At 40.6% G+C, this 11499-nt stretch overlaps 2 protein-coding genes across 4 annotated transcripts; one reads left to right on the top strand and one right to left on the bottom strand.

Moving 5' to 3' along the window:
* Positions 1-8921, top strand: ABRAXAS1 (abraxas 1, BRCA1 A complex subunit). Of its 3 annotated transcripts, none has more exons than XM_067297383.1 (9): positions 1-131; positions 1243-1333; positions 2672-2708; positions 3586-3652; positions 5252-5445; positions 6091-6210; positions 7014-7098; positions 7611-7722; positions 7891-8921. In XM_067297383.1, exons 1-9 carry the CDS (start codon positions 45-47, stop codon positions 8316-8318), a joined length of 1221 nt encoding a protein of 406 aa, XP_067153484.1. In that variant the 5' UTR covers positions 1-44; the 3' UTR covers positions 8319-8921. The 3 variants fall into 3 exon arrangements, with proteins under 3 accessions (XP_067153484.1, XP_067153485.1, XP_067153486.1); XM_067297385.1 differs by having other exon boundaries at positions 50-131; positions 3603-3652; XM_067297384.1 differs by lacking the exon at positions 6091-6210 and having other exon boundaries at positions 3-131.
* A 95-nt stretch (positions 8922-9016) lies between these two features.
* MRPS18C (mitochondrial ribosomal protein S18C) lies at positions 9017-11483 on the bottom strand. Its single transcript, XM_013955164.2, has 6 exons — positions 11353-11483; positions 11176-11237; positions 10071-10154; positions 9603-9660; positions 9216-9275; positions 9017-9132 (listed from the first exon to the last, which is right to left on the bottom strand). The coding sequence occupies exons 1-6, from the start codon at positions 11417-11419 to the stop codon at positions 9056-9058; spliced, it is 408 nt and encodes a 135-aa protein (XP_013810618.1). The 5' UTR covers positions 11420-11483; the 3' UTR covers positions 9017-9055.
* Positions 11484-11499: the final 16 nt, after the last annotated feature.

Below are 11499 nucleotides of genomic sequence, written 5' to 3'. Positions count from 1 at the left end.
GCTCCCTGCCGCCGCGGGGCGGCGCGGCCCGCCATTGTTGGGGCATGGAGGGCGAGAGCACGTCGGCCCTGCTCTCCGGCTTCGTCTTCGGCGCCCTCGCCTTCCAGCACCTCAGCACGGACTCAGACACGGTGTGTACCGCCGCGGGAGGGAGGGGGCCGCGCCCTGCGCAGGCCGACGACGCGCGGGGCGGGGCCAGGCGCCCGGCCGCTGGCCGTTGGCGCTTGACCGTTGGCGGTTGGCCTCGCGCGTCCGCGGCGGCGCGCGCGGGGAGCTGCTCGCGCAGCGGCGTCCCCGCCGCCATGGCGGGCCTCATCGCCGCTGGGCCTGCAGCGCCGGTACGCGGGAGAAGGGAGGGCAGGCTGGCTCCCCCGGCTCGGACAGCCCTCCTTCCGAGGGAAGGGAAGGACGGGCCCGCCGCCTCCGCCTGCCCCGCTGCGGCCGGGCTTCCCTGCCCCTGCTGCTTCCCGCTCCCACCGCGTCTCCTCTGCGGCGCGTGTCACTGCCTGGGCAAATTCTCTCATCTTTCAGTATCAAAAATGGTGCCTGCCGTGCTCTTAACTGTGGAGTAAGAGGCTATCGCCTTCTTGGGGAGCGCAGGTGTTTTATGCCAGCAGCCATTAAAGATGCATTGGTAATTTGGAAATTAAACTGTAGCCGCAGCGAAATTGCTTGTGGTGTCTTGCCCATGGACAGTTAGCAGCGTTGTTAACCTATATCATCAGGATCAAGATTCAGGCACAACTTTGCCTCATCAATGTGCACTTGGTCTGCGTTTTATTTATTTATTTATTTAACATTATACTGTTCCCTTATTATAGCATGTTTCAATTTAGTACAGTGCTGAGTAAGGTCAGAAAATGGTTGTTGTTTTTAAAACTACTAAAAGTCAGTGGCAAAATGTATGGTGCAGGACTAGTAGTATTGCTTCCACGGAGGATTGTCAGACGTTTTGGCTTCAGCCTTGGAAGTGCACATTAAAGGTAAAGCCCCAAACTGTTCAATTCTGAATAAAAACAGAGAGAAGGAAGGGAAAACATCTCAGAATGGATCTCAGCTTATTTCCTTAAATACTTGCATGTATTTAAAACAGAATGAGAACCTACTCTGTTTAAAAACAGTTGACTCCAAGACTCCCCCCCCACCCCACCCCGAGGACAGAATTTACACTGTTAATATTAGCTATAGAGAAACTATTGTTAAATGTCAATGTTAACTTTTCTTCTCTCCCCCCTTATAAAGGAAGGTTTCCTCCTTGGAGATGTGAAAGGTGAAGCCAAGAACAGCATTACTGACTCACAAATGGATGATGTTGAAGTTGTTTATACAATTGGTTAGTCCAATTTTCTAATACGTGCTTGGTTTTAGAAAATTATAATATATGCTTATAGTTCTGAATGAGGGCAGCAAAAACCTTTCTGAAAGTATAATGATACTAGATCTTGAGGTCCACATTGGTGTAAAAAAACAAATGCAAAGATTATTTTATAACAGTCTGACAGCTGGAAAAATGTAACAAATTTAATGTAGAAATATCTAATAATTTAATGGAAGTACCAGTTCTTGGTCCCTTGAATGGCTCTTCTAAACATCTTGTTACATTAAAGATAATTTCTGGCTTAGACTCCCTTTTTGTCTTAGCCACGTCACTTGAACCCTCCTAGACAACATTTGCCCAGGATAAGCCTAGCATATTTCAGTGATGAGAGTTTTAACGCATATTTGTTACATAATTCAGTCTTTTTAAATAAAGTATGTCAATGCCCCAAACTACTTATGTATTTCATTGTTGAGCAGATGCCAGAGGTATTTCCCCTTATACTTTCCACAGGATTGGAGTGGAGGTGTATTTTACACTATCCCTAAAACAGAAGCATGTGTACATACACACACACACACAAACACACAAATTGATTCCTTTAAAATACAGTCATACAAAAAGAACAGGATGACAGAATATGTGCCTTCTTTTTGACCTTTCATGGGAAGAATTTTCCCCTCAGTTTCCAGTTTGACTCTGAGACACAATTAAGGAATAACATTTTTCTGCACAGAGTCTCACTGCCGATCTGATCCAGAAATTTGGGGACTTTTTGTGAAGTTGATCAAGTTGTGCAGAGTCTCACTAGCACATACTCATCAGCAGTGTTAGTTGCTCCGTAGTTGTTTTTAATTCATTTGTGAAAATGAAAGTAGTGGAGAATTAGGGCAAAGAAAAGGTACTTGAATGCTATTAGATCAGCCATCATTTTTTTTGTCTCTTATTCTTGATCATTTACCTTGAGGGCTTCTGTTCTCCAGCCTCACCTTTCCTGCTAACAACATCCATGCTTTGCTGAAGAGTGCAAAGTAGTTTTAGTGTTTTGTATTACTACTCTTGTACTTGACAGAAGGGAGGGAAAAACAGTGCCAAATTCAATTTTTCACTTAAAACAGAGAAAATTTTATCCAAAAAGAAACAACCACAGTTTACATAGGTAATTATTACAGACTTTTAAAAAGAAATATTTCTTAACCTTATTTAAGTAGATGTCAATACATTCCATTTTAAGAAATGACATTATATAGAATTCTTCCCTGGCCCTTACAGAGTTAAACTCTAATGATAGTCTACAGGAGAATGTATATCTTGAGCAGATGAACCCACAGTAACACTGGTTTCTCTTTTCAGATATACAGAAGCATATTCCATGCTACCAGCTGTTCAGGTGAGGATCTTAAGTAAACAGATATAAAAAATTTGGTGTTAACCCTAATTTTAGCTCTTAAGAATTAAATTCCTGTTATATTATTCAGAAAATCATGCAGCTGGAACAATGGATGCTGCATCAATACCTTGAAATTACAAGTGCAAAGTGTCTAATCATGCTGCTATTTTGGTGTTACATGCCTTTTTATAGGTGTTTTTCTATGCATATAGAAACAGATATGGTATACCACACTTTCTATTGAGCTATGCAACCATATGAACTTCAGAACTTAATGTCCACCTGCTGGAAAAAAAAAATCCCTAAAAGCATACATCCTGACTTCTCACCCTCACCAAAAAAAAAAAAAAAAAAGTAGTATCAGCCTGAGGCTTCAAGGTAGGCCAGAAGAAGGAGCAGTTTTTAGTCCTGTGTTAAGAATAGTTTCAAGGAATAATACCAAGTCACATCAGAAATAAGTGCAGCTGTACAGACTTATACCATAAGGGGAGAATCACAACTTAGTTTCCACTTGAAAAAAATCTTTCTGAAAATTAATCCATACTGTCTTAGGAAGGTGTTTCATATCAAACTGAAGACATCTTACTCTGTTGTAGTTGTGACTACAGTATAAGTAGATTTTACCTTTAAGTTGTTTGTGTTCCAGTAGCATTGGTGGTGGAACAGCACATAGGCTGTACAAGACCACCTACATAATTATCTGAGCAAACAATAATGACATTAACTGCACTGTCCCATCACAGAGGCTGTGTCAGCGCATCTTAAATAGCTTTTTTCTCTGGTAAGCTTAAAATAGGGTAATTGCCAGACCATTTGGGGATAATTATTTGTTAGAGTAGCATTTTTTTTCCCTCTTATTGTTCTAATTTTCTTGTAGCTTTTATAATTCTGCAGGAGAACTGAATGAACCTGCCCTGAAGAAAATATTATCAGGCTGCAAAAAGGTATTTTATTTTCAAACCTAACCCATACCAAGGGGCTGGCTCAGTTTTTTTGGGGTGACTGGGTATCTCGTGTCTCATCTATTGTATACAATCCTTCACATTGCTGATCAAGACAGTTACCTCTTTTTCCCTAAAGAACAGTATCCATTTAGGGTAATTGTGGACAAGGGTATGCCTATGTACACATTGCAACTTTATTTTTCCTATTCATTTTTCAAGTGAGCGATTTAAGTGCCTCAAGGAAGCTCTAATGATTTTTAAGCGTGCATCATTTCAGGTAAACTTTCAGCTGAGGGGTTATGCTTTAGCTTAGTCAAATGGCTATGCAACACCTAAAACATACCATCTTCTCTGCAGAAAAGTTTTTCAAAAGGAGGAAAGCAGAAGCTAGAAAAGGATAAATGGATAAGTAGTGGAACCAAGTTTGCAGACTTCCATGTTGAGCAAAAGCTTAGAAAACAGGCCAATTCAATACTTTTTTGATAGAAGGTGCTTAGTAGAATTACTGGGTTATTGGATATTTTCACACAATCACAGAATGCTCAAAATTGGAAGGGACCCAGGAGATCATCTAGTCCAACTCCCCTGCTCAAGCAGGGTCACCTAGAGCACATTGCACAGGATCGCGTTCAGGCGGGTTTTGAGTATCTCCAGAAAAGGAGACTCCACAACCTCTCTGGGCAACCTGTTCCAGTGCTCTGTCACCCTCACAGTAAAGTTCTTCCTCATGCTCAGACAGACCTTCCTGTGTTTCGGTTTCTGTTTGTTGCCTCTTGTCCTATTGCTGGGCAGTACTGAAGAGTCTGGCCCCATCCTCTTTACACCCTCCCTTTAGATACTTGTACACATTGATAAGATCCCAAGCCTTTTCTTCTCCAGGCTAAACAGGCCCAGCTCTCTCAGCCTTTCTTCATAGGAGAGATGCTCCAGTCCCCTAATCATCTTTGTAGCCCTTCGCTGGACTCTCTCCAGTAGTGCCATGTCTCTCTTGTACTGGGGAGCCCAGAACTGGACACAGCACTCCACATGTGACCTCAGCAGGGCTGAGTAGAGGGGGAGGATCACCTCCCTCAACCTGCTGGCAACACTCTTCCTAATGCACCCCAGGATACCATGGGTCTTCTTGGCCACAAGGGCGCACTGCTGGCTCATGCTTAACTTGGTGTCCACCAGCACTCCCAGGTCCTTCTCCGCAGAGCTGCTTTCCAGCAGGTCAGCCCCCAACCTGTACTGGTGCATGGGGTTATTCCTCCCTAGGTGCAGGACCCTGCACTTGCCTTTGTTGAACTTCATGAGGTTCCTCTCTGCCCACCTCTCCAGCCTGTGGAGGTTTCTCTGAATGGCAGCACAGCCCTCTAGTGTCTCAGCTACTCCTCCCAGTTTGGTATCATCAGCAGACTTGCTGAGGGTGCACTCTGTCCCTTCATCCACATCATCCATGTTCTAGAGGTTTAAAGTTAAATATCTGCTTGAACACGTACCTATCACTAAGCAATTCAAATTCAAGACTTTGCACCAAATCCAACAATTCTTTCTTCAATATAGCACACAGTGACAGAATGCTTTAACAGCAACTAATCAATTTTCTCTTGTCTGCAGAGCATAATAGGATGGTACAAATTCAGACGCAATACAGACCAGACAATGACATTCCGAGAAAGACTTCTTCACAAGAATTTACAGTCACACCTGTCAAATCCAAGCCTTGTATTCCTTTTATTAACTTCCAGCGTGATGTCAGAAAGTTGTTCTACTTACAGACTGGAACATGCTTTACACCGACCACAAGAGGGGTAATTTGTTTGTTCTGTAGTTTAAATGGAACAGTTGCACAGCATATGCTATGACTTGGAACAATTCATTTTTCTTACTAGTTAACATTGAATTACTTTTACTGCTGGTTTATTTTACTCTTGAAACCTATTACACACTAGAGAAAGTTACTCCTTGTACAGATGGAGCCCTTCTTATAGGCAGGGTTGAAACCTTTCCCTTTAGGGCCTTTAATAACCACCTGAGGCACCAGTGTAAGCAGGCAGAAACTATCACTTCATTTATACATAAGTGATCAAGAACAGTTACTGTGCAATTCTTATTCACAATAGCAAATCTGTGTGTAGTAGTCACATTTATACTCTTTAAAGTGTTAAAAGTCAGGGGCAACTTTCAGTTGACTGCATGGAGATACTGAGACAGGCTGATAAGAGAAAGTTTAACAAGGAAGTATTGTATCCAGAAGCAGGGGCATGGTCTGAAATTTGTAGCCTCTTCTGAAGTTTGCTTTGCTTAGCCATATGTCAGTTGTCCAAGTTATACACTAAGTTTAGCAGGAATTATACTGAGAATCTGTGATGCCTAAAGACAGGGAAACTTTTTCACTACTATGAGAGAGCTTTTGAATGTTAATATAGTATGTTTTCATACTTCTGCTTTTTAAGTCTTTTTCAGAAAGTTCCTCTGGTGGTTACTAACTTGGGTATGGCAGAACAGCAGGGCTACAGAACAGTGTCTGGTTCCTGTATATCTGCTGGCTTTGTGAGAGCAGTAAGACAACACAGGTACAAAATATGCCCTCTCTACTTGCCTGTAGCTTTCAAACTAGTTTTCCCATAAGTTGTGTATCACCATTTTCAGTCTCAAGTAGAAGAATGTAAACTAAGTGATGTTCTACCTGAATTACTTTGATACTAGTAAATAACCATCATAACCACATGGCTTAACAACTGCAACAGTTCTGTAGAAGTAACTAAACTATCATGAATGTAAATCATTTTTTCCCCCCCACACACAAAAAATCTTGTTTCTTTGATATCCAGCTGAAGTCTCCAAACACAGTTTAACTACTTCAGCAAATGCTACATACCCTGCTCACTTTTTGGCCTAGTTTCTGCAATTATTTGACTTGCACTAGGTACTTGGAAAGTAATTCAATCATATAACTTTCACAGATAAAAGGAGTCTGTCTAAACATAGGCATCTAGGGCTGAGCAACCCTACAATATCATGTGTCATGTGGACTAGGAGATCCAATGTATCAGAGTTCCATGCTTAGTCAACTGAATCCCCTCCAGACTGTCAACTTAAGAGCAGTGCATACAAGATTCCTTACCAGAAATTAAAGGTCCAGTTTTTCTTTTCCCTATTTTTATTGGTTGCCCAGTAAAGTCAGTTTCCCTTCTAGTTAGTCAGTTTTCCACGTTACTCCTGCAAGATGAGCTTTAGAAGCTGTAGTTTAGTTCAGAATAGCTAATTTTAGATAAGAGTCAAGAAACTTGAAATGCTTCTTTCTGCATTATAGCTTCTACTAAGTAAGCACTGGGATCATTAATTTTCAATTATACAATTGATTCTTTGTCTAAAGGTCAGATTTCTTTTATGAAGATGGATCTTTACAAGAGGTTCATAAGATTAATGAAATGTATGCCACCTTGCAGGAAGAACTGAAGGTAAGTCAGGCTTACCTGCTTGTATAGATATTTTCACCAGTATTACAAACACATCAAGCAAAGGCTGAAACATCCTGCACTAAATGAGACATAAGCCTAGTGTCTTAGGCTAGTGTGCATTCAAAGACAAATGAGTTTAGTGGACAGCCACAAACAGTAAACAAGAGTTCTCAAAGAGGAAGCTGTAACACTGTGCAAGACAATCTTTGCCCAAATGGAAAGGTAAGTTTATCAACAGAATTGCAAAAAATACCTTAACAGGATTATCTAGGGAGTACTGTCTGTAGTTCATTCTAGCTCTTTGGGAGGAGAAAGTAAAGATGCCTTACACCTCACTCAAGGCAAGGTTAAAGTTCCTAATCAAAAAAAATCTAGTCCAATCTCATTGCAGTTTTTTAATACTCTTTATTTTAAAAGCTGGGAACAAAGTATCTTTAAACAGTTTGCTATGAAGTTAAATTCACAAATTCTGTGAAAACAGCTGATTTGATAGAATGGACTTGTCCTTGCAGAACATAAGCTCTACCGTAGAGGTCAGTGAACGATCTGTAGAGAAGCTCTTAGCAGAAGTGAGCCAGTTAAAAGAAGAAATAAAGAGAAAAAAGCAACACAAAGATTCTGTGGGTAAGTTTAATAAATCCAGTGCTGGTCTCAGTAAAACTTGCAGTTAACTTCACTGACAGAAACAAGAACAGAGCTCTTTGAAAAGTCCTGCCAGAGCTTCTGATGCAACCAAAACAGTACTGGTAAGAATGTGCAAGCAGGACTGAAACTCTGACCTTTGTTTTTCAGGAGAGGCCAAAAATGACGCAGGAGAGCCAAAGGAGAATGTTTTCCTTTGTCAGGCTTTGCAAACATTTTTTCCCAATTCTGGACTCCAGACATGTATTGTTTCTTTAAAAGGCAGACAGATATTTAAGAACTGCTGTAACACTGACCATAATATTAATGTTGTAGACAAACTGACTCTTATGGTAGAGGAAAGAGACTTCACTGAAGCTGAAACAAGACAGTTAACCAAGCGTAAGGTCAGAGGAACCACAGCAGGACCAAAATCATTCAAGAAATCAAGATCACTGCAGCTTCAGCAAAAGTTACTTCGAGACCAAGAGGATAGTGACCAGGAAAGGAAGCTTACATTGAGTAGTACTGAAACAGATGAGGAGGTGTTAGAAAAACTGAAGGATACAACTGAATATCCACACTCTCCCACTTTCTGATCACTTAGCTCAGTGATTTGTCCAGATGACTACAACTACACCAAAAGCTACTGCTAGGATGTTAAAACTGTCTCCTATCAATTTTAGTACTTCAGGGATAAAAGTGATATACTGAATTCAACTTATTTTGAAATGCATGAATCTTATTTGGCATATGCAGACCAGAGTTCAGATCACATTTCCTCATTTTGCCTTCCAGAGTTAAGTCTGTTCTCTCTCAGGGTTTAAATACTACACTAGTAGGGTGAAAGCAGTGATACATGTCACATACTGCCTCAGAGTGATACAACTTAAAGCTACTGCTGAAAAACCAATACCATTCCTTGGATAAGCCTTTTCTCAGCAGAAGGTGTTAAAGAGTATTAAGTCAACTCAGGTAACATAAGAGGAGCAGTTGCTGTTTACGTATCACCATAATTTACATACTTCCACCTTTTCTTAGATATCTAGCACTCCATAAGCTTCCCCCCCTTCCTATCCAACAAGGGAAAAACAGCCGTTTCACTTTGAACTTTAGGGAAGCTGCCTAACAGGACAAATGGTCCATACAGTTAAGGATTTTGCTATGACATTTAGCCTTCAGACTTCCTTCAATAGAGACTTAACACTCCATAAAGAAATTAACATCTCTCCTTCCACCAGTGATGTTTTATGCCAGCCAACCACATTTTTGGTAAAAAAAGTCTATAAACAGTAAATAAAATACAGTTTTATTGTTCATTTCTTTACAGTACATATTACTCTGGATACTTGATATTACAGATCTTGGGGTCCATAAGAAATGATGGATTCTTAAACATAACTGGCATAAATCCTGTAAGAAAATACAATTGAGGATTTTTTATTAATAAAAGATATACTTGACTTACAAAAGACTCAAGTCATAATCATACTTACCAAATACATGAGCTCTTTTAATAGCTTTTGTGATCTCTTTCTGTTTCTTGTTACACAAACCTGTGTAGATAAAACATTTTTAGCCTCTACCTGCACAATAACCAAATAGTTTAATGGATAGAAATAGTAATATTTCTTCTAGCTTTTTTTTTAAGTCTTCCTAGAAAAATGCATGTCTGCTTATACAAACTGTTAAGTTATAGAAAAGCATATAATTATGGAATATTTTCATTCCAGGATTATGGAGGTTACCAAGAGCAGTATTTTTCAAAAATACATATACAGCTGTTAGTCACTTTCAGAAAGATAGTTGATATGAAATTACTTGACTCATAAGAGCCTTAACTTTGACAGAACAACACTGAATGAGTTAAGTGTTACACATACCTGTTATGTGCCTGCCATAAATGCGACCAGTATGTGGAGAAACAAACTGTGACAGAAGCTATTAAAAAATAAGGTCAGTGTCAGTTTCTAAAAAGCTTTAGCCTTTTTTTAAAAACTGTTTTCACTCTAGTACTATTATGTTTCCCTTCATGAATCTGTTCTTACAGAACCACAGGTCATTTTTTTTTAAAGGAGAATTAAGTTATTTATACTAGAATTGAGCATTGAGTAAATGCCAGTTATAACAAACATATATAGGATTATTGGGTTGAACAGGTTGTCACATTTACATTATTTGATTTGTTTTATTACACTCACCCACATTGTCATTGTTGAAGTTTTAGACCCCCTTACACCTAGCCTTGAATTCTTCAGTTGTTTTCCTTGGACTTTTCACCCTCCGCTTCAACACAGTAAACCTAAGAGTCACCTTGATTATTTAAGCACAGATACTTTAAAGAAACTCACCTGCACATTCTTGTAGTCTACATTTATTCCACATAAGACACATTTTCTAGGAGGCTCTTTATAGGGATTCTCCATTTGTATTGGCTGAAATTAGAGAACTATTAATATCTCAATTTTGCAACATCTACTGTTTTCCTTTGTGTCTTCAAAAATTAAAAAAGTATTCCCTGAAGCAAAGAGGAAAATGTAGTGTATTAGAGAAATTTTAAGAATTTAGTACAATGGCAAAAAGCCTGCTTATGTATGGTCCTCAAGCATACTGATACCTAGCACTCCAAGAGAAAATTGTTTCTTTTTGCTACAATGCAGCCCTTTGTATCCTAAGGAAGGTGACAACTCACACAGGACTCAGCACATACATCTGATCAAAACCCCCCAAAAAATCCCCAAACCCACCAGCAGTATCCACCCACTGCAGTAGTGAAAAACATTCAACTTAAGTCCCAAGAATAGCAATAAAGATATAGAGAAACCTGCAGTAATTAGTAAGTGTTATCTGTGTATTTGGGAGAGCTTTCTTTTTGAGTTTAACCCCCAAAAAACACAAGAGAAACTCCCATCCACTAGCACACTTTTTAAAGGATATTTTCAGAGGTTTCTGGAGCCCTGGAAAACTCCCCTTAGAACACAACTGGCACCAAGTTAGAACAGCAACAGGCAAGGGAGAAAGTTAACTCTTCCAGTGATATAAATACAAGTTGCACATAAAAACCTTCTTTTAAAAAAAATTGTTACCAATATAGGGAAGGAAATCCAACAACCACACCTAGCCAGCACTTCAAAGTCTCTTCTGAACCACCTGCAGAAATTGTGTAGACACACAGCTTGACAGGAAGAGTGGGTTTGAAAGGTCAAGACATTGCACTTTATCTGGCTTGGTCCTTTTTACCACTACTGCACAGTAGATTTCTTGAGCACTAACTTCAAGGTCTGTAATAGGCTGCATTATTTCACCCTAACATCGCTTTGTCATAGGACACTGAAATGCTTAAAAGCAAAAAAGTTTGTGCCGGTTTCTCTACTGCTTTACCAGATGTCCTCCAAGTGGAGGGCTACAATCAGTTTTAAAAGAGTGAAGAGAGAGGCACTTCAGAGCGAGCCTTACGTAATCCGACTTGACTGACACCTCCTCCTGTCGTGAGCTGCATCTCCTTCCCCACAGCAGCGCTGCAGCACAAAAACGGAACACAACGGAGTCACCACCAGGCGCAGATTTACGCGACCCCGCGTCTCTCCCAGCCCCGTAACGCGAACAGAGACGACAACGGAGAAGGAAACGGACCGGCGGGGAGCTGTCGCCGCAGCGTGCACCAGCTTCGCGTCTTCCCGGCCAAGGCGAGCGCCGCCATGACCCCTCTCGCCGTGCAGAGCAACCGTCACTTCCGACAAGGCACCACACTCCTGACATCACAGCCCACTGCGCTGCCGC

This window comes from Apteryx mantelli, chromosome 5 (assembly GCF_036417845.1).
Source record: "Apteryx mantelli isolate bAptMan1 chromosome 5, bAptMan1.hap1, whole genome shotgun sequence".
NCBI lineage: Eukaryota > Metazoa > Chordata > Aves > Apterygiformes > Apterygidae > Apteryx > Apteryx mantelli.
Note: the sequence above shows the minus strand (reverse complement) of the source record. Positions and strands in the feature narration are given on the sequence as shown.

Coding starts and splice junctions, on each gene's coding strand:
- MRPS18C (XM_013955164.2), bottom strand. CDS start 11,419: ATGGCGGCGCTCGCCTTGGCCGGGAAGACGCGAAGCTGGTGCACGCTG. Junction 10,155..11,175: donor TGTCAGTCAAGTCGGATTAC/GTAAGGCTCGCT, acceptor CTCTAATTTCAG/CCAATACAAATGGAGAATCC. Junction 9,661..10,070: donor TAGACTACAAGAATGTGCAG/GTGAGTTTCTTT, acceptor ATTTTTTAATAG/CTTCTGTCACAGTTTGTTTC.
- ABRAXAS1 (XM_067297383.1), top strand. CDS start 45: ATGGAGGGCGAGAGCACGTCGGCCCTGCTCTCCGGCTTCGTCTTCGGC. Junction 7,099..7,610: donor CCTTGCAGGAAGAACTGAAG/GTAAGTCAGGCT, acceptor TTGTCCTTGCAG/AACATAAGCTCTACCGTAGA. Junction 7,723..7,890: donor GCAACACAAAGATTCTGTGG/GTAAGTTTAATA, acceptor TTTGTTTTTCAG/GAGAGGCCAAAAATGACGCA.